Genomic DNA, 23214 nt, shown 5'->3' with positions numbered 1-23214 from the left:
ACATATGGTTGTTTCGCCACACACACAAGTTCAAGAAACAAGTTCAAATTTCTGTAAATATTGTATCGACTGTATAAATTTGACATTACACCTGTCTGTCTTGGACGGTGTGTTATCCTGGCTCAGTAAAAGGTAATTTGTCTATGAATACCACAGGCTCGGTGTTCCGTGCAGACTGTCCTGGAATGGAGAAACGGTCAAAGCCATGGCTAACGTGTTCGAATCTAGTCCTCACTGTTACCGCTGCCGCTGTAGGGGTATGTTAAATCCTTGCGAAGGTCGGTGTCTTACTGCGTTCTCTTCGGTTTAATGCACTCATAAAATGATCTGCGGCAACAATCAAGTAAATAAATAAATAAATAAACCAACAACCATCATATACTGAACAATTCCTAAGCATGGCGTTATACACAAATTAGTCATTCACTGAATCAGTCATGTTCATTATTAGTTATCAGATGTTGCAATCAGCTACATTCATTCTTCGAGTCGATAAATCACGCATCAGTAAAGACGGGTCTGGTAGCAATTAGTGAAAGATTACATCCGTTGAGTGCACCTAACATTCGCCATTGCGCCAAATGCATCGTAATCAGCTAATTCATACATTAACTCGACATAAATCAATATGCTGACATAGCGTTCTATCACATACTCCCACACTGGGGAGAGGAAAAGGCGTGCGCTGCCAGTTGCATCAGATCAATATACATAAGACTTGCGATAAGAATCTTCGATATAGGCCTCTATGTACATGTATATAGAGACAACCCCGACTTGTCAGGATGCTTGCTACTACTTGAAGTACAGACCAATGCACTGATGGACACGGAGATAATGGCGGTGCAAAATGATATCAGACCAATTGTCACCAACAATCGCATAAGAAACAACCATTAATTACTAAAAGACGTTCTTTGCCTCTACATGTATAAAGATTATGATGTATTTATTAAAACAAAAATAACAACAAAAACTTATGTTTATTTAGTATATATATATATATAATATATATATATATATATATATATATATATATATATATATATATATATATGTGTGTGTGTGTGTGTGTGTGTGTGTGTGTGTGTGTGTGTGCTATATATATGCCTATATAGGCCTACTGTTGTTATTCGTGCATTATTAACTTGTTTATATCGTTGTCTGAGCAACTTTCTGTGATACATCGATATAATCCTGAAGTTACGTTTACAACACAACAAACACCACCATACTCATATCAGTTTAGGTTTACCCAGAGTGCCCACTGATCCGTTGAATTTGTTTGTTGTAACAGCACCGTTGCCAGAGTAAATCTTTATTGTTTGCCACTTGTTTTTCGTGAACGATGTCTTCCACAGCGCAGCGACATATTGTGTTTTTCACGAACATCTTTTTGTTTTGTTAGACCATAGAGCTGCATGGTATGACACTTTGTTTGCAGATTACGCAGTCTGTAGTTAAGCAAACCCCGCATTCTCATTGGTCAGTGTGTGCACGCATTCACAGTTTCGAGTACCAACAGATGCGGCAGAGGAGTGTCTGTATTTGTGATATACCCAGTCCATAGGTGCAAATATTAATTAGTCCGTCGCAGGCAAGGTCGACTGACCTGATGTCTCTAAACAATAGGCTGGCCGATGTGACGTCACAGCCATCTGTCGGTAGTGCACATTATTATATTAGTCCACTTGGAGGATAAGTTGGGCAAGGATAATAGCGAAGAGCCATTGTAATCTCATCCATTTCATATTACTTGGACATAGTGGAGTCATTTGTGTTTTTTATATACCGTGGAAATATTTGGAACACTGGTCGCGCAGCAATGCACCTACTCTATGCCTTGCGGGATACATCCTCAAGTCAAATCTATATAAAGAACACCTGTCGTCGAGTGGATTATCGTAACGAAGAAGCAATGGTTGGGTGAGTTCATGGATGGTATCTGCTTGGCATATTCCGAATTATTATATTATCATATAGATATATTATACTTTGCAGAACTGATACTAAACATTTTAAGTGACATGCTTAATTAAACACCGCTATCTCAGTTTCAGTGGTAAATTCTTCACTTGATTGATTGCTGTTCAAGGCTTTCCTTAGATGTCAACACTGAAATGGTACTTAACCTATCCCATGTATTAACTTCGTTGATACTTAACCTATCCCATGGATTAACTTGGATGATAGGGTCGAAACCATTAACTTCATCAATGATACTGATTTACAGATATATATTAACCTAATATATTATAAACAATGGACTAAAAACTATAATGTCTCAACGGAATCTATATTTCTCGTATAGTTTTTAGTAGGCTTTCCACGTAAGCTTACTTTCATTTCTTGTTTTCATTCACGTTTATCTGAGAGACTTCCAAACAGAACATAGTTACATGTATTCATGTCAGTAAAATGAGGAATCCACATTAACATGTTATAACAGTGAAAAGTTATAGTAAGGAAAGATGGTCACAAGTAACCAGTCACATCAACTCTACTAACGCATTTGCTCATCTCTGTCTCAGCATGTATATCTTATTAATAACAGTAATCGATAGGATCGAAAAAATTAAACTGCATGGTGAGGCATGATTGACGAATTGACAGATGTTAAAATAAAGGCTTTGATCATAATGGAGGTTAAAAGAAAGGATGGGTCATGATAGAGAATAAAAGAAGCGCTTTCACCATGATGGCGTTTAAAAGAATTGCTCGATTATGATAGAGGTTAAATCAAAAGTATGAATTATGCCGTATGTTCAAAGACAGATTTCGACCATGTTAGAGGTTAAAACAAAATACCTCTTTAGTGGTTAAAGAGATATAGGCTATGGCCATCTTAGAGGTTAAAAGAATGGCGTTAACCATGAGGTCATGAAGTATATATGGTTGTTATATATAATGTAGGAAGCTACAGGCTGGTATCATGGATGAAAACTAGTGTTATACGGCTAATGCCACATATAGCGGGTATAATGGTGATATTACAATAGCATCTTGGCTGTGAGGTATTACTGGTAAAATTGTCGAGGAAACATGATGGATGGATGAAACATTTACCTACAACCACTTAGGCCGTTCCGGTCGAACAAAGTTTGGATCAAACCCGGGACTACAGACTGTAGTCCCGGGTTTTTGTTGGTACTTGTTGCTGCCTCGCTTGGCACTCAGCACTGAGAGGTTAGAGTAATAAAACAGGGTTGGTTTGCCCCGTGTCATTACAATGTGACAGGGTGGGATGTCCCGTCTGGTGTCTTCGGCATGATACTTCAGTGGCGGCAGCACTTTAGGGCCATGGATTGACCCTGCCACAAGAAGACACCTAATGACTCTCCGTCGTCTTATGACTAAAACATTGTGAAGTACTACGTAAAAACCCAAGCATAGATACATGCAAGAGGGTCCTGGAGAGGCCATTATGACAAAAGAGACATTTCATCACATTTCTAAGTGTGTAAATTCGCTCAAGAAAGTTTTAACTTATAACTGGAACTGTAGTCCCGAACCAGGAAATACTAATGTTGGTCTGTACGCACACGGAAATCATATAGTTAGCTTATCAAGGGAACTAATGACTTCTGATTGTGAGCAATAGGGACGTGTGTTCGAGTCCACCTCTCGCTGAATCGATTGCGGGTTTTTTTTAGCAGTCAAACGTTTGTGGCTTTCCCGTGCTCTGTACGATTTCTTCCACCCATAATCTTGAAAAAGTCATTTGAGAGAAATAAGTTGGAGTACGGCATTAAAAACCAATCAAATAAAAAAGTAGTCTAAAACTCTCAAGTCGGTATTTGAGCCTTATATACCTTTCGACTTTACTGTAGATTTTCTGAACTTGGAAAACATTACCTTTATTTTTACAAATCGTGTGACAACGATGCCGTAATAATTTGATATGTAAATGTTTACTAGTTCAATTTTCTCCGAAATAGATGTTTCGGAATTGGTGCTAATGGAACTCTTCATTAATGAGTTTTTTGGTAATAAACTAGAAACCTACTTGATCAGTTTGATCAATATATGTCTACTCATGCGTAAATTCCCGCGTTATGTCTGAACATAGGTTCAAATAGTCAATAAACGTCAAGGGAGGCATAAACTCATTGAAACATTTATATATTCATTGTTTTCTTCGTGTCTTTGGTGCGCTCTGTTCCTTCAATTATTCATTCTTATTTTCACACGTACGTTTCCCTTACTATTATCATTCCTGTCTCGTATTGCCTGAGATACACTATATGCTTGTATACAGAAAACACGAAGGCATCTCAAAAGAAAACCTCGGCCACCGGAAACCATGGGTCATCACGTGACCTGACCAATCAGCCGTCTTCCACTAAACCAAGATGTTGTGTGATGCATCACTATGGTAACAGGGTATACGAAAGCTCCTTGTATTCATAACCGGTCGACACCAAATCTGCGCTTTGTCGACGAAAACAATGTACCACATTGGCGACCACCTGGCATCAGGCGTCCTGCGCATGTGCGTTGTGGTTGATAGCTTCATATTTCATCGAGACCAAGATGAAAGCCGGTGTCAGAGTGGCGAAGTGGAAATATGGGTAGAGTGAATGATAAGATCTGTATGGAGACCCCATTGTTTGTGTAGCAAAACAACTGCAAATATGACGGTTCATAAAGCCTGCCGTGTATAAGAGTTCTGAGAGTAAACATTTGTGACGGATATTGATTGAGCTCTCAGGATCGATATATTAACCCAAGAATCAGAATCCCTCAAAATCTCGCCCGTCCAGCTTGTTTAGAAATATACCGGTATGGTTGGGTAGAGAATGCTACTTGGAAAACTACCTTAACTAATCATAATTACGAACTTTCGAAAATGCTTAGTCGTCATTTACATGTAAAACAAGGCAGTCGCATCCAGATGGATTAGTTTTCTTAAAGGTGTTAAATGAGTGACTTGTATGCACCTTAACTAGTGTTAATCAATGCTCAGTCATTAATTAAATATACACATAAACCTTTGTGAGGGATTCTATGCATACGCATGATGACTAATTAATTCAATGACCCTTCTTTTGGGGCCAAAAATCGTTATTCAGCTCATCACGGCTACACACAGTGGAGACGGCTGAACGCACGGGAGAATAGGCCGATTGCATAATGGCGTCAATATCTGCGCCCGCTATGGATTATAGGATTTGAGTGAGTGAGTGAGTGCTTGGGGTTTAACGTCGTACTCAACATTTTTTCAGTCATATGACGACGAAGGAATCCTTAGGGTGCATGTACGTGTAATGTGCCTCCTTGTTGCAGGACGGATTTCCACCGCTCTTTTATTTAGTGCTGCTTCACTGAGACGACTTACCGAAGGCAAGTAAGCCGCCCCGCCCGAGCCATTATACTGATACGGGTAAACCAGTCGTTGCACTATCCCCTTCATGCTGAGCGCAAAGCGAGGAAGTTACAACTTCCTCTTTTAAAGTCTTAGGTGTGACTCGATCAAGGACTGATCCTGGATCTACCGGTCCCGATATAGGATTTGAAGTCAGTTGTTTAGGAGAAGACTGCAACATAAATACATAACATTACAAAAAAGTTACTGATGTTCTCCATGAAACCATTTTTCTACTCAGGATATAAATTCTTGAACAACATTAGTTCCTTCAGAACTTCGTGGAAAGATCGTAGGGAATTCTTTTTTTTTTTCAATCCACACTAGAAGCGCAGATTATGCGCACTTCCATTTTTGTATTCTTTTTTACAACAGCGTTTATTTTTACTGTCGCTGCAAGATTTCCTATGCCTTACAATTATTAGAAGTTGGTGAACTTTGACTTGACTTGAATGCCTAGACCGCATTCTAGTAGTTCCTGGCAATATGTTGTACCGACAAAAGACATGTGATGCATTCTTACACAGTCAAGATAGTCCACTAATAAACTTAATAACAATTTTGATTCATAAATTAACATTCATTAATTTTATTTTCAGATGCAGAGTTCTCAACATCATGTGGTTATTGCTGATAATCATTCCAAGTGCAGGTAATTCAAATCATAAGCGTACAATTAGTGTACAATCTTGATTGCCTTATCTGCTCAGGCCAAAAATGATCTAGATCATTTGTAGCAACGAATCCAGAATCAATGGCATTTTCCAATTACTCATTGCATAATGCTTGCTGACACTGAACTACGATTTTAAATCCTTTCGTAGCTGTCGATAATTAAATAGCTACTGTACTGTAAACAGAAGTTCAGATGATGTAAACTGACGACTGTAATCAGATTTTGGTTAAGGAGAGTACGGTACGGTAACATTGAAAACTTCTCACTGTAGCGATGAATTATTCCTTGTGAAATATCCAGCCTCCATGTCTAAACTTTCGTAATAATCACATTTTAATGTCTTGCTTTCCAGCTTCCAGACCTCTCTACGCAAAACAAAGAGGACCTATGATGCGTGCATTATTGAGTTTCCAGTCAACCACCGACAATTCCAGCGAGGGGTCCTCATCAACACCATTACCAAACTTATCCACAGATAGTTCCGTTCTTATGTCAGAGTCAACAAGCCCAATACTGTCGTCAGATCAATCGTCAGAATTGCCCAGCTCTACACTGTCGTCAGAAATATCCAGTTCTACGCCATCGTCAGAAATATCCAGTTCTAGGCCGTCATCAGAAATGTCTAGCACTACGCCATCGTCAGAAATATTCAGCTCTACGCCGTCGTCAGAAATATCCAGCTCTACACCGTCGTCACAAATATCTAGCACGATGCCGTCGTCAGAAATATCCAGCTCCACGCTGTCGTCAGAAATATCCAGCTCTACACCGTCGTCAGAAATATCCAGCTCTACGCCGTCGTCAGAGATATCCAGCTCTACACCGTCGTCAGAAATAGCCAGCTCAACACCGTCGTCACAAATATCTAACACTATGCCGTCGTCAGAAATATCCAGCTCCAGGCTGTCTTCCAGTTCCAGCGCGTCTTCAGAGGTCTCCAGTTCTATGCCGTCGTCAGAAATATCCAGCTCTACACAGTCATCAGAAAAATTCAGCTCTACGCCCTCGTCAGAAATATCCAGCTCTACACTGTCGTCAGAAATATCCAGTTCTACACCGTCGTCAGATATATCCAGCCCTACGCCGTCGTCAGAAATATCCAGCTCTACGCCTTCGTCAAAACTTTCCACATCTACGCTGTCGTCAGAAGGGTCTAGTTTTACGCTGTCACAAGAACTGGCCAGCTCTACGTTGACTTCGGTGACTACACAGAGCTCAACCCATTCATCAGCAAAAGCAATATCCAGTACAGTATGGTCGATTATGTCAACGCAATCGTCTGTAACGTCAACTTCTGCCACGACGGCAGGAAGCTCAGAATCCAGATTATTGCAGTCTGTTATGTCTTTGTCGTCAACGCAATCGTTTACAACGCCAACCTTAATCACACAGACAACGACATCATCCAGTTCACTGGCATTGTCTAGCACTTCACTATCGGTGGCAAGTTCCACCCATTTGCCAACATCGACAGAACCTAGTTCAATGCAGTCGGCACTTTCTTCTTCCTTAACACAATCGTCTACTCAAAACCAAATGATACCAACAACAATGACAGCGTCCAGTTCATATCAGTCATTGACTTTGTCTAGCGCCTCGCAATCGGTTACCGTGTCTACCCACTTACCAACAACGACAGAATCTAGTTCAATGCAGTCGACTGCTGGTATGTCTTCTTCGCTAAAACACTTTTCTACGCGAAACCAAATGACGCCAGCAGCAACAACAACACCCAGTTCTACGCAGATATTGTCTACCACCTCACCAGCGGTGACCAGCTTAACACACTTGCCAACAACGACAGAATCCAGTTCAATACGATCAACTATGACTACGTCGACACCAGCGTCTACAACGCCAATGCCGTTCACGCCGACAATAACGACAATATCAAGCACAACACAAACTTTGTCTAGCACCTCACAATCGATGCCCATCTCTAATAATTCGCCAGCAACGACGGAGCCAACTTCAATGCAATTAACTATGGCTTCTTCGTCAACACAATCGTCTACGCAAACCCAAATGACCCTCATAGCAAAAACAACGCCCAGTTCAACGGGGATATCGTCTAGCACCTCACAGTCGGTGCCCACATCTACCAATTTGTCAACAACGACAGAACCAACTTCAGTGCAATCAGCTGTGTCTTCTTCGTCAAAGCAATCGTCTACAGCACAAAGCCAAGTAATGTCAACAACAACCACTACGCCTAGTTCGACTGAGTTGTTGCAACTGTCTGAATCTACACAACAGACAACGCAATCTCCATCAGATACGACAGTGGAAACACTTCTACCTAGTCACTCAACAGTGTCCACGGTGCCTAGGACTGTACTTTCCTCGACCATTGGAAGCACACCGCACTCGTCTACAACGTCCAACACAATGCATTCAACATCATCAATAGCCCATTCAAGTTCGACGCATTCACCCATTCTTAGCTCTACCGGTACTTTACACCCAGTAACGTCTACTTCATCCAGTTCAACGCAGTCACCCGTGACTGCTTCGTCAACGCAGTCGCCCGTGACTACTTCGTCAAAGCAGTCGCCCGTGGCTGCTTCGTCAACGTTATCAGCAGCGCAGAATACACTGCAGTCAAAATTATCGACGAGTTTTAACTCAGCAGAAGCGTCGACAATCTCTCTAGATTTAACAACACTTTCTAGCTCTATGGATTGGTCGACAAAATCTGCCTCCGCAGATGTATCAACCGTTTCTAGCGTGATGGATCCGTCGACAGATTCCGCGTCTGTAGATTTTTCAACCGAATCCGCCTCACTAGATGTGTCAACAGTTTCCATCTCTGCTGACTCATCCACAATTTATAACTCATTGGATCTATCAACAGTTTCTATGGTCCCTTCAGATTTATCAACCACTGAAACTCTGTCAACGTCAACAACTGATGAATATGAAGATTCTGTTAATGTAACCACTGAATCCACAACAGAAAACCCCGCCACTACGGGTTCTATGGGTAATGCGACGGGTAACTGTTCCCCTGGGTCGGGTTACTGCTACCTGGATTTAGGGGATTTAGACTCGGCTGGTAAGCAAGTATTCTTCATTCTTCATTGACAAAAAATCCAAATGAAAAAATTTATTTATTTAATTGATTGGTGTTTTACGCCGTACTCAAGAATATTTCACTTATACGACGGCGGCCAGCATTATGGTGGGTGGAAACCGGGCAGAGCCCGGGGGAAACCCACGACCATCCGCGGGTTGCTGGCAGACCTTCCCACTTACGGTCGGAGAGGAATCCAGCATGAGCTGGACTTGAACTCACAGCGACCGCATTGGTGAGAGGCTCCTGGGTCATTACGCTGCGCTAGCGCGCTAACCGACTGAGCCACGGAGGCCCCCAAATGAAAAAAGGCTATAGTTTAACGCTTGATATGTTTATTTATTTGATTGGTGTTTTACGCCGTACTCAACAATATTTCACTTATATGAAGGCGGCCAGCATTATGGTGGGTGGAAACCGGGCACAGCCCAAGGGAAACCCACGACCATCCGCAGGTCGCTGCCAGACCTTCTCACGTACGGCCGGAGTGGAAGCCAGCATGAGCTGGATTTGAGCTCATAGCGACCGCATTGGTGAGAGAATCCTGGGTTATTACGCTGCGCTAGCGCGCTAACCAACTGAGCCACGAAGGCCCCCCCCCCCCCCCCCCGCTTGATATGTAAGCAAAGTATGAAGCTGACAATTTCGGAGGGGGGGGGGCTCTCTGTTTTTTGTTTTTTTTTTTTTTTTTTTTTCTCTCTTTTTTTTCCATTTCGTATCCTATTGTATGTTGATTTCGACGAAAAGGAAACCATAAAATAGCCACACATAATTTAAACTTAGTACAAAAAATAGCGTCAAAAAACTGATTCATATTAAAATATTGTAGTATCTGTTTCAAACTTCTACAAACCTTTGAAAAAACGTTCTTGATTGGCGTTAAATTAGCTCAACATGTATAATATGAAATGAATTTCCGTTGTTGTTTGCAGGATGCCATTGTCAGGTTCACTGGAGTTTCACTGTTGCAGGTGTAATGATAAGCTATATGTCCATTGCCTTGGTCGACTACAACTTAAAGAGCTAACGCCTTTGCCGTTTTTCAAGTTGCCATTCAGATTAAACCTTTTATAGGACTTCCATGTAAGATTAACATGGATTCAGTCGAGCCTCAGAGGGCTGTTGAAGAATGGTTTGGACAGGCCGTTAGAAATGACCAGCTCTTGAAATAAATACGAGGAGTTCAAAAAACCGTTAAAGAATCATACAAAGTCATTGACGTGCACGCTGTAAGCGGTGTGCCCCCATCAGTCTCACTGTGGTGCATTGTGCTTTCTGTCCCATTCGCTGGGTATACTAATTTGGCCATTTCTACCTGATGATTCGTGTAACAACGACGAGAATTCCTATAAAGTGAAGCTGTTCGCCTGGGCGATTGACAAGGATGTTTCCACATATGGCCGTAAACGCAGTTAGGCCTAGATAACAACGCAGGCCCACTACAGGAAACATCAACATAGACTTACATTTACGTTGAGTTTTTTTCCAAAGGCTTTTAACGATGCTAAATTCACCCTTTTGTGTATGTATATTACTGTATTACAAATGTTATTCATTCAATCCGAAGGCGTGTCTGTGATCTAACACATCTAGTGCAGTTTTACCATGTTCCTTGCGTGCTTTTGATGTATATTATTGAAGGGCAATATTACATGTTTTAAATGTTGTTAATATATAAATAAGTACAGTTTCATATTTCTATTTCCTTATTACTTTTGTAACATAAATCTTTATTGCTTCGGTGTCACGTTACACACATGTACTTGTTTAATCGAAGGATGTCACGAGGTATACTTTTAATGTAAATCAAACTGTGCTCGGGCTTTACGGTTATTTCCTAACCATACAAATGTAAAAAAAAACTAAAACATTTTTTATGTGACAAAAATATGTGTGGTAAGCTTGAAGCTAAAATATTTTGCTAAACATACGTCACACAAATTTCAGCTCAAAGGCTTTCGCACAGAACGCGCCATCGTCCAGCTAAGAATCTGATTACAAGGGAGACTACCGACGGCATGTTTTGACAAATGTTGTCAAAGTAGCTTCCCTTACCACGTTATGAGCGTTTTAAAACGTTATATTGGGGTAGCATACAGTTATCTCAAATAATGAATGCACGAATGCAAAGTAAGTCACACTTAACGAAACCATAACTTTTTGTGAAGCTGATCTCACAACATAAGTTTGGAGAGATGTTTTGTTTCTTTTTGTTGTTAATTTTTTCAATGGTCGGTATCTATGTCTACGTCACCACTGTAAGAGATTGTCAAACCACGTTATAGATATGGTGATATATGTCTGTATATCGTGAACGAAAACGGTATACACTGTACAACCTTTACACTCTACATTTTATATGACACACACACCGATATTGGTGTTGGTATTTCAATTCTCACTGTGCAATATTCTTCATCATTCATACTGATCAACACGAAATTTATGAGGCATTCTTGTATGGCCTAATTTTTAACGGCCATGAACATACTTGTATATTTCACTTTTTCATAAATAATAAAAAGCAATATCTCACGAAATATTATTTTCGTAGAAATAAATCCGTCTTGACTTGCGATGCTTTCGTTGCCACGTATTGCTTAGGAAGGACCACATACTACACGTGTTAAACCTTTCAAGCATGTCAATCACCGTTATGTTTATTAATTGTACTAGCAATATTAACACAGGGCTCAAGTTATGTTGGTTTACAAATACGTTACAGTTATTTCCATGAAAGAAGCGAACGACTTTTGGTCCAGCATGGAAAACTCCATGTCCTTGGTCACGTGTAATTTTTGTCTACATTCCAGCATGGAAAACTCCATGTCTTTGGTCACGTGTAATTTTTGTTTACATTCCAGCATGGAAAACTCGATGTCCCTGGTCCCTGTTATTTTTGTTTGTGTTCCAGCATGGACCGTCTTTTGCCACGTATATACTCTTTGTCGATATTCTAGCATGCAAAAAGTCAATGTCTTTTGCCACGTGTAATCTTCGCCTATGTTCCAGTATGAAAACCTCAGTGTATACTGCCACGCGTAATCTATGTCTATGTCACAGCATGTAAAACTCAGTGTATACTGTCACGTGTAATCTTTGTGTTTCAGCATGACAAACTCGGTGTATATTGTCACGTGTAATCTATGTCTATATCCCAGCATGTAAAATCAGTTTCTTTGCCTCATATAATCTACTGTGTACGTCTATATTTCAGCATGTAAAATCCGGTGTCTTTTGTCACGTGTACCCTATGCCTGTATTCAATCATAGCAGCCTATGTATATAATATAGACGTACAATATAATTAAGACGTACAGCAATCTATGTCCAGATTTCAGCATGGCCACGTACAGTATCTTTCCAAGGGCAGAAAGGATATGAGATTTATTTATTTGATTGCTGTTTTACGCCGTACTCAAGAATATTTATATACCGCAGCCAGCATTATGGTGAGAGGAAACCGGGCAGAGCCCGGGGGAAACCCACGACCATGGCCAGCATGAGCTCAACTTGAACTCACAGCGACCGCACTGGTGAAAATCTCCTGGGTCATTACGCTGCGCTAACGCACTAACCAACTGAGCCACGGAGGCCCCAAAGGATATGAGAATATGTTTTAAAACTATATACAGAAAAGAATTTTCCAGAGTTGCCACTAATTCTATTCCAATTTCCGAAAATTACTAAGGGTTTTGTCTTTTTCAATGTGAGAGATTCTTGACAACAGAAATGCAATCTGCACATATGTCCACCTCCATTAGACTGGTTAGGGCCGGTGAATGAAACCTTGAACCTAAAGTAATTTTCCAAAGTTCATTCATAAAGAGATAAAAGATGCCCCTATTCGGATACAAAGCGTAACAAGTCTGTACAGGTGAAGTCGTCGAATTTGAGAACTTTTTGGTATTCCAGTATAGGATGAAAACACAAATTACGTGATACATTACATCCTACTTTACGAACAATTGGTTCTCACAACGTCTTGTGAAGATACCTATAAGCACATCTCACATACTGTAAGAATTACAGCAGCCAGCACAGAATGACCCGTTCGCTTGACGAAGCTATGGTGTCACGTGCAATATATGACAGAGCCTGTTTGTCAGTGTGCTAGATAAGCGATGTAGGCATGTCACCAGTCGTTAGCGACTGAATGTCCCTCTATAAATACACGGCCTCGTAACGTCAGGTGTGGTCTTAAACGCTTGCGATGACGCGACCTGTTTGTTTCTCGTGGCACTTTCGTCAGGCGCTCGAAAAAGCGCACGTGACAAAGTCAAAAAAAAAAACGAGGTCGATGGGCAAATGTATTTACTCTTGGTGCGTGAAGGTAGCCCAGTGCGTGAACTGTTAGCAGGGGCATCATTCTATGCATGGTACAAAAGTTTATATACCTTATGATTCATTATTTAATAAGTTATATATTACATGACGTCAAGCCTTCATATTGTTTCCTCAAGATGCCACTTTTATATACCTGGAATTCTAAATGATAACGTGTATTTAAAGACCTGATTTAAAAACATTTATATTTTAATATAATTCACGATAAAGTCAAAAACTTATCAGGAAGCATGACAACCTACAGCAAAGAAATTTAAAAAGTTATCTGCCTCGTTGGCGTTAGCTTATCAATGTGACCTGTACATAATGTAGGTTTGACGTAATGTAAATAGACTCAGCCATATAGCGGTATACAGAGGCTGTATTACTTATCGAAATTACAGCTATATGTATACATATATATACATGTGTTTGTGTGTTAACAGACATTAGAACTACTTGACGATCTCAAGGCGCCGGGCTTAACCTGAGCTATTTAAAGAAATTATGTCAGGTATGCGAGCACTCCTGCACAGACGAGTCATCCCAACTCTGCTGAAATTCGGTCAGTAATAATAGTTAAGTACAAGTTCTGAATCAACCACCAGAATATATGCATGACCGCCCCGGAGAGGCATGAATGAAAGGAGAGCAGGCCTGTCTTCGAGCTGAACCCGTGGTAGCCAACATGTGCTGTACTGCTTGCTCACACAGACTCAGGCTTTCAATGTTCACCCACCTACACTAAAACGGGCACATCACGTGTTCAACGCGTGGACCACATATAACAACGTACCTGAAAGAGATCTAGTCTAACTCTAACACCTGTATAAATATATATATACATCATCGATACAAATTGATTTATTTTTTTCGACTGACTTGATATTTGTGTTCCTGTTTTTTTCATTCTAATTGTGATATAGAAGCAGTTAACTTTTCGACCGAGACACATTATGGTCGTGATAATAGAGTAGCTGACATTGAGTTTATTAATAAAGATTGATTGATTGGTTGATTGATTGATTGATTGGTGCTTGTTGATAAATAAACTACGTGTATAACAATCAGTTTACACCATTTTGTTATGCTTTGCCAGGACACAGTTTTCTCTCTGTGTTAAGAATGGTTGACACGCACTTTGTAGACTGCCTAAATGGTTGCTATAATCTTTCAATATGATGACAGAAGAAAATTTTAAAAATATAAATAATTTTAGGGACCTCCGTGGCCAAGGTGGTGAGAACGCCAATGCCAAGAGTTTATTTTTAAGACATTAGTCTTAAAATTCAACAATATTACCATGTATTATATTTTGGCTCCACTGTAGTTCAACAGAGTTTGTTACGCTAATTGCCAGCCAGCTTGTGAATGGATTGGACAACTTCGGCATGGTGTTCCAGTCAGGCAGCACTCAAGGTGTGTGAGCACTGGCACTGATCAAAGAGACACCGTTGTCACGTAACCTGAATAATGTGACAGACACTGTCGTGACATAACCTAAATAATGCGGAACACATCGTCGTAACACAGCGCACCGCTATGACACGGGAGTCTCTCACCAATGCGGTCGCTGTAAGTTGAAGCTCAGATGCTGACTTCCACTCCGGTCATACGTGGAAAGGTCTTCCAGCTACTTGCCGATGTTGGTGGTTTTCCCTTGGGATCTACCCGGTTTCCTCCCATCATAATGCTGGCCGGCGTTGTATAAGTAAAATATTTTTACCGTCGACCAAGATGGACGTTCAAGGTCAATAACCGCAAGACCAATTCCCAAAACGACTTTTGACACAAAATACCAAAGAACTAAGTAAGTAGATACAGTACGAAAATCTCATGCAAAGAGAAGCAGTGAACAGCTTTCAATGATAATGGAAAGAGACAAGGTATGTTCTATGCGACTGAGTGAAATCAGTATTCAAACCGTGTACCATGCTAGAATATAACTGTCAATGACACAATTTGCGCTTTGATTGCAACTATTCATACATCCAACACGGCTATCCAATTCAACACAACGAATATAAAACCAGTAACCCCGGGTTAAGCCGAATTATACACAATTATAAAACAGAGTGATTCTGGACGCTTTGTCAATATTCACTGACAAAAGAATTACATTCATTATAAAAATTAAGAAACTTACAGTGAAGGTGTTTGATGGAATAACCTTGGCAGACAAGTTTTTGCCGTAATAGCTCGACATCCTCATGACATATTCAAAATAATATAGAAGATATCTCCATGAGAATGACGAAATAATGATGAAGACACCGTCGAAACATTAGAGAAAAATCTAAGAGACATCGTCGCTTCAAAACCGAAAAAATGTAAGTTATCGTTTTGACATAACCAAAATAGTCTAGCAGGCCTCGGTTTGACATAACCGAAACACTATGGCAGATACCGGTGTGACATGATCGAAATAATAGGAAAAAACATTTTGACATAATCGAAATAGTATGACATCCACCTGTGTTACATGATCGAAATAATAGGAAAACATCAATGTGACATATCCGAAATAATATGACAGACAACGAGGTGAAATAACCGAAGTAATCTGGGAAACCATGTTAAACTCCCAAACACGCAGGCCACACAAATACAAATAGACCCCCACAAATGCAGCGATCTATTACAACAAATAAATATTACAGAACAATTTTATTGATATCTTGCGCGTTAAAATAAACAAGGAAAATTTATAATGAATGTCAGATTAACTCTATGTTGTGGGCATGTGAACAGGCACATTTGTCGAGAACAAGCTTAAAAACTTTGATCAATTGCTGTAAACAGCTTATCGAGCTAAAACGTCATTGATACAGTTTACCGTATTGTCGTGTTCAGTCTAATCTAGGACTACGAAGATCTGTTTGCCTAGGGCAATATATGAAAGAATCCAAATGAAATACTGTTCTGACAGACTTCCCATTCATATTCATTTTAATGCTTTCTTTATTTAACTACTCGCCCAACAACACAGTTAATCGGAATGCATTCTTGTCGCCAGTAAATAACCGTTTATGTGAATTAAGGGTAACTGCACGCCTCAACAATGCTTTGTCAAGCAACAAAAGCAATCTGCCTACAATATGTTTTTAGTAAGGTTTGTTGCACAAACAAACTTACCCTTGTTAGAGGGATAGAAATTGTTTTAAATTACAGTTTTCCTCAGCCCCGAAATTAAGCAGCATGCAGTCAAATATGTTGTGATGTCAACCCTAGGGATACTTAGGAAGCGCTAAGCTCGTCTCGAACAGGTTCACCATTCGTTGTAGGCAACTGCCGACCATTGATCGAAAAGAACATAAAACAGTTATAACCTTTGAAAAATACTTTAATTTTCTTTACTTAACTATGAAAGGGGTAACTATAAGTATTTCTAAAAAATGTCGTTGATGATGAAACGCCTATAACCATCTTTGTCATATCCCTATCAATTTCAGATATGTGGTGTATGTTACTTCGTTCTGCCTTTTACAAGTTATCGAGTATTGTCAGATTTCTCGAAATAAAACATACATCATATGATCGAAAAAAAATTGAGGAAATAAAAACAAAAGTCCGCCATATAGGCCTACTTGCCTTGAGGAGTAAGGGTATACGGCTGAGCTAAACAGGCACAGCCCAATGAATAGAGATCTTAAAATATAAAAAAGGTTCACGGCTTCAGGCGTGATACGAGCTAGATTGTAAAAAAAAAATTAAAAGTTATATTCGACGGTCGTACATTTGTTATAGTCAAGACTTATTAAAGGCTTGACAATGGACGGCCGGACATTTGTTATAGTCAAGACTTACAAAGGCTTGATATTCGACGGTTGTAAATTTTTATAGTCAAGACTTAAGGCTGATATTCGACGGTTGATCATTGTTACAGTCACGCTTAAAACTGCACAATTAAAAACAACCATCGTGCATCACATAAGTGATAAAACTTATTGGCATATGGCGATAAAATAACAATAAGTCTATCGTTCGATGAAAATTGGTACATCGGTACATCCTTCGCTACATTGGCGCACAGTTGAAGGTGAGGGGAATTACTAAGTGTGGTGCGCGGTATTTTGTGCATGACAGGTGTATGGAGCGGCATGTATATTTGGTGCCGTCGGCAACATTGTGTTTCAGTGTGGTATTATAGATATACGTCGGCATTTGGTCCAGTCTGCTCTCAGGTTTGTCCAAAGCTTGATTTATTTATTTATTTATTTATTATTAGGGTTTAACGCCGTATTCAAGAATATTTTCACTTATACGACGGCGGCCAGCATTATGGTGGGAAGATACCGGGCTCTCTGCCCACGAAAGGCAGCATGAGCTGGGACTTTGAAATCCAAAGCTTGAAGGTGAGATTAAAACAGCAATTGTTAATATACAAGCCAAACTCCACATGACAAGCAGTGATGCTTTTACATCTTTTTGCTATTTGGATGAAACAGAAATATAGATACTGCTGTTGTTTCAGGTACATTTTGACTGGAATTGCCACGTCATTAATGTGCGAAAGAACGCTTGAAGCGGAGGATGAGTACAATGTGATGATGTACGTGTATAAATGTTCGTGATGGCCTCTGGTGCCATCATAGCCAACCTGAATGACGCGGATCTAACAGAGCCCGCACAGACGCCCTCTGGCAACTTAATCACAATACAACGCGCTCCACAGAGCCTGAAACAAAGCGTCTTGGTTGAATGTGTCCGTATTCAGCTGCAGCCTCGTCCTGAAATGACATCACAGCTGGTGTTGTATCTGCTGGCGGTAAACGTAAAACTTGATATAAAGTATCGGGCGAGGTAATTTCATTATTCTAATATAAATATATAAATGTCATAATATGTCAATTAAATTTCTTTTATCTCTGTATTTGCTAATTATGAACAGTACCCATAAAATGGCAGGATTTGCAAGTAATGACTTTAATGTAAGTATATAAAAATCCAAGTCTTTGCATGTACTTGTATAGTTTCACTTTATTCTAAAATTATCAAAACTAGTGTGTATACCGTATATATGTGAACATTTAATGAACTGCCACAGCCATTGTCATTTTATTAATTATGCTTGGTATATACAATCTAAAAATTAATTTGTTACAATGACAGAATGCTGTTTTAGAAACTGAATGATGGTAGAACAGATTCTTGCTACAAGGTATTACGTTATACATGGCAGGCTTATTCTATTCTGCCAGTAGAATACATTTATTTATTTATTTATTTATTTATTTGATTGGTGTTTTACGCCGTACTCAAGAATATTTCACTTATACGACGGCGGCCGGCATTATTGTCGGAGGAGAATACCTCAACTGGTGTTGTACATAAAGTAATAAACTACAATGGTCTATGTTTGCATTAACATTGGTCTATTCTACAGAATCACTCAGAAATCATAATAGCTTTCTGTCAGTACTGCATGTATTACATTTAAAAGATTGGTTTTTACAGTGTACAAGAGCCTGAAACATATATTTAACCAAACCGACTTAAATACTGGTTCGCGTCTATTTCTACCTGCCTCGATTCAGCTGACCACGAGGCTAAGATATTCTCCGATTTCATCCAGTGAATGGCGGCCCGGTTCCTGCTCAGCTCGCGGCGCCATTCTCGTACCGACTCGGCTTCAGCTCAGAGCTGGTGGGTTTCCACTCAAAATCAAGGGTCCCCGCGAGCCCGGCAGAGCGACCGTCAGCCGGCAGACCCTGGACGGCGCGCTGCAGCTATTTCGGGAACTAACTCATACTGTTTCTCATCCACAATCCCTGGACTCCCAATTATGCAAGAGTGTGTGTCAGCAGGTGCTAGCCCATCGATTTCTGAGCCCCGAATCGTGTGCTTATGTTTTGCATACGTTAGTTCCCGATATAGCCATGTGAATAAATCCATCATATGACAGCCACGCCGGCTTCAAAGTACTGCTGGCTGACTTCATTCTGACCACATAAGAATGCGCAATGACTCAGTACTAAATACGCCATTACAAAATTCAATAGGCCCACATAGGCAGCGCAGGATCAAAATTAGGTCGAGCTGTTGTAGATTATGTTAATTTCGGCTCTCTTTGTAGTGTAAGGCTTAGCGTAACGCCAGTGGTTGGCAGGCGTCACGGACAGAGAGGAGTTATGCACAGCTGAAGAGGGAGGGATCGAGCGAGGGGGAACGGACGGTAAGGGCGAGTGACGGACTGACGAACTGTCCGATCGCAGAGCTCATTATAACTGTACTCTGATCCAGTCCGAATACTTGTTAATAAGAGCTAGTAGAAGTATCTGGGGCTAGATGAATTCCACGAAAGAGTCGCACGCAGGCGTAACGAGGGCAGAAGTAGTCGGCTGATTACTGTTGGGAGGGCAGTACCGTAGCTGTATACCTACGGTATCCACGGTAAACGGCAGGGCAATCCTTACCCCTTGGACGTTCACGCCTTAATCTCTGGTCATATGCCGAACGGACATGCGGACTCGCCCAATTCGGAGAAATCCCTGGAGTTTGGTGGAATGCATGCTTACAGGAGCATGTGCCCTGGCAGAAAGGTAGGTTAGTGGTTTACGGACTGTTATATGGACCCACATATAGATATGGCGATATATATACATACCAGAACATGGTACATAGAATTAATTCACGGAGGAATACACGCATGGATTACTTAGTGAATCCACACAAACAATCATAGAAGGCCTGCACCGGCTTTTATATTGACTTAACAGTATATCAGTCTTTGAAAAGAAGGCAATACGCATCAGTATGGATCCACGTGTATTCATGCAGCGTACCATGATACAGTGTTGCACACATTCCGGCCGTGATGACTTGAAAATAGTCCGTGACGTCCTGTGAGATGGTGCTGTGAAAGAAACAATATATATATGTAGGGGAGATATTCTGTTGATCGATATCTCAATATATATATATAGTATATATATATATTAATATATATATATATATATATATTATATATATATATATAGCTTTTTCCTTTACCAAAACATCCTATAGAGTTGTCTTCACATAACTGTATATATTAAGATTGTATATATATATATATATAGATAGATAGATAGATAGATAGATAGATGACATGAGTAACAATAATAGTTTCGGATACACAAATAGGAAGAGTATACATATAAAGAGAAACACGTAAGAGTTACCTTACAGAATTGGTTTTTGTCTAAACATAGATACTGTGGTCTTGCAGAGACGTGAAAGCCTGCTTTGTTTTGTGTGAGTACAGCTTAGGTAAGAGGAACTAAGGCACGAATAGGGCGTACATATATAAACATAGTATAAAAAAGAAGAGAAAAGAAAACGAGATTAAACGTTTAGGTCTAACCGATGGTTAAATGTAACCGTTTTGGTCTAACTGGATAGTTAACTCGATGGCGTGGTCTAAATTAGGACGGGTAAACGTGTGATGTTGTGTGGAGTGGAGGGTGGGCGGGGGGAAGGGTAGTGAAAGGCACTAAGGGTTAGAAAGGGATGTCAGTGATAAAGGGTGCGAAGTGATGATAAGACCAGAACACACCGCACAAGTCTCCTACTTGACGTTGTCTCCTAAGTCCCGGTGATCGAGTTGTTGCCCTCGTCTGGCCAGGAGTTGTCACACCGACCTCAGTGTCCCCGTGTACTGCGCCAGCTCTTGGTTACGTCGTGGAGAACTGACCCCAGTTATAGTATGATCTGCTGTGGGCATTCCAGATCTTATGTAGTGTACTGTGATATGAGACATAGATGAGCTTGTACATGGAGGCTTATATATATATATATATATATTATATATATATATATATATATATATATTTTGTAAACAATCTCGTACGCGCATGGACATTTGGGATCGACGGACGGTTCGAACGGCGCGTGTTCCAAGGATTCATCGAGGATTGGAAGTTCAGTGCTGGTGATCTGGCAAAAGAATTCGGACGAACAGCAGGGGTTCTTCGTATGCACGCCCACGCCGTTGTTAACACTTTGGTAGCATTGGCTCCCAAGGGTGGATCCCCAGCCGGACCTGGGTAGGACTCCAAGTGATCCATTGCCCGCTGTTGTGGACAATATGAGAGGTTACTACGACGCCATTGCCTCGCGTCACAAGTTCCATACAGTTGTTGTCAGTGACTACTCTCTGTGCACGTTAAACGGTTTGCTCAGCTGACGGCAGTAATTCGTGGCGATCTAGGCTGACCCGTATCCTCTAAGTCCTCTCAAGAAAACCTTTTGTCGCTTTGGGCCCGCGCTCGATTTTCGTCTGCAAGCCGAATCTTTCATTGAAACTAAGTCCTGGGCTACCCATTAGGGTTTTTTGGGGAAAACCTTAGCCCCTTGATTGCGTGTGATAGTTCTTTATCCACTGTAAATTCTTACATTTTCCTTACACCCAAATACTGTGCCTTAAGTGTGTGGATAACTCCCTGCTTTATATAGCTAAGAAACTTTCATAATTAACATATATGCCCACTGACAATCAAGACCATTGTATCCGTAGATTTTTGGAGACCTGTAAATGTTTGGAAGTGTCTTTGTGTGGTTCCAAACTCACTTAAATGTGTTTTTGTGACAAGGAATGCAGAAACTGCCTTGATTGTATCCCGTCGGAAACTGAAGGAAGTTGCGTTTATTGCATGTGTGGAGTCTTTTATTGATTGTGGGCCTTGCCCTTCGAGATGTCAAGAAGAAAGAGAATGATATAGCTTTCTGAGCTAACATGTAAAGCAGCTCATGTATAGTACTTTAAGCAGTGTTAATTCAGGGAATTTGTAGATTCCCCTGCCTTAGTGTTCGCGAAGCGTTGCATGCTGATGATAAACGCTTGGCGGTGCTGGCGTGAGGGATTGCGCAGCCAGCATTCAGTGAAGACCAACCCTAATATGGTGTGCATATCTGTATACGTCGCACGTGGGAACTTCATCAGTAACTTGTCAAACGTCGCTGGGTTACCACTTACATTCTGGCTTCCTCCCATCATAACAATACCCCTATCATATCACTGGAAAATGTTTAAGTATGGCGTTAAACAACAATCACACAAATAAAGAAATTTAAAGAGGAACATAATCATCTAAAAGGCGTCACTGACCAATTCCCCCATCACATGCACTTGCTTTGGGAATAGAGCAGAAAGAACAGAGTTATTGAGATAAGTCAAAGCATTACGCAACACTTAATGTTAAAACATGGATTGAATAGAATAAAGCATAAACCTCAAAGCCATGTACAGTGCACAAATGCACGAGTACTCAGGAAAATAGAAGAGCCTTTTTCACTTAGTATTTCGGCACTTTAGTTCGTCATCATCTGGAATTAAATAAGTCTTGCGTTTTGCGAAGTTACACGATTCGTAGATTATGGAAAACTTATCAGTGGTTAACTTATTTAATGACATTGTGTGTAAAGTGGAGTTGAAAAGCTGTCCCGAGGTTTTGTCCGAAATGTTCCTTGAAAGTGTCAAGTTTGAACCCCTTATTTCGGGTGAATTCGTGGGTATATATGGAAATGGGGTGGTTGAACATACTAGGTTCATAATTGAATACTGAACATAGTTCAGTTCTTGGAAGTAGAATACATGCCCGGTTACAAGTAATGCTTGAGGAGAATGAACCATACCTACATCAAAACCACCCCATCAACTGCATGCATCGTCAAAAGGTAACTATCATGTCGGAGTAACGCATATTCCATGGACTGCCACCTATGGATAGTTACGGTCGCGTTACGTTTTATCTGGGTTTGTGAAACACGCCTATTCAAATAACCATACATTTA

General features: G+C 40.5%; 1 protein-coding gene across 1 annotated transcript; it reads left to right on the top strand.

The window, feature by feature from the left end:
• Positions 1 to 6752: 6752 nt before the first annotated feature.
• LOC135467438 (uncharacterized) lies at positions 6753 to 17043 on the top strand. Its single transcript, XM_064745211.1, is given in 2 exon segments — positions 6753 to 9096; positions 16931 to 17043. Coding segments are annotated over 2 exon segments (2457 nt in total).
• Positions 17044 to 23214: the final 6171 nt, after the last annotated feature.

Source organism: Liolophura sinensis, chromosome 6 (genome assembly GCF_032854445.1).
Source record: "Liolophura sinensis isolate JHLJ2023 chromosome 6, CUHK_Ljap_v2, whole genome shotgun sequence".
Classification (NCBI taxonomy): domain Eukaryota; kingdom Metazoa; phylum Mollusca; class Polyplacophora; order Chitonida; family Chitonidae; genus Liolophura; species Liolophura sinensis.
This window is presented reverse-complemented; position numbering and strand designations above follow the sequence as displayed.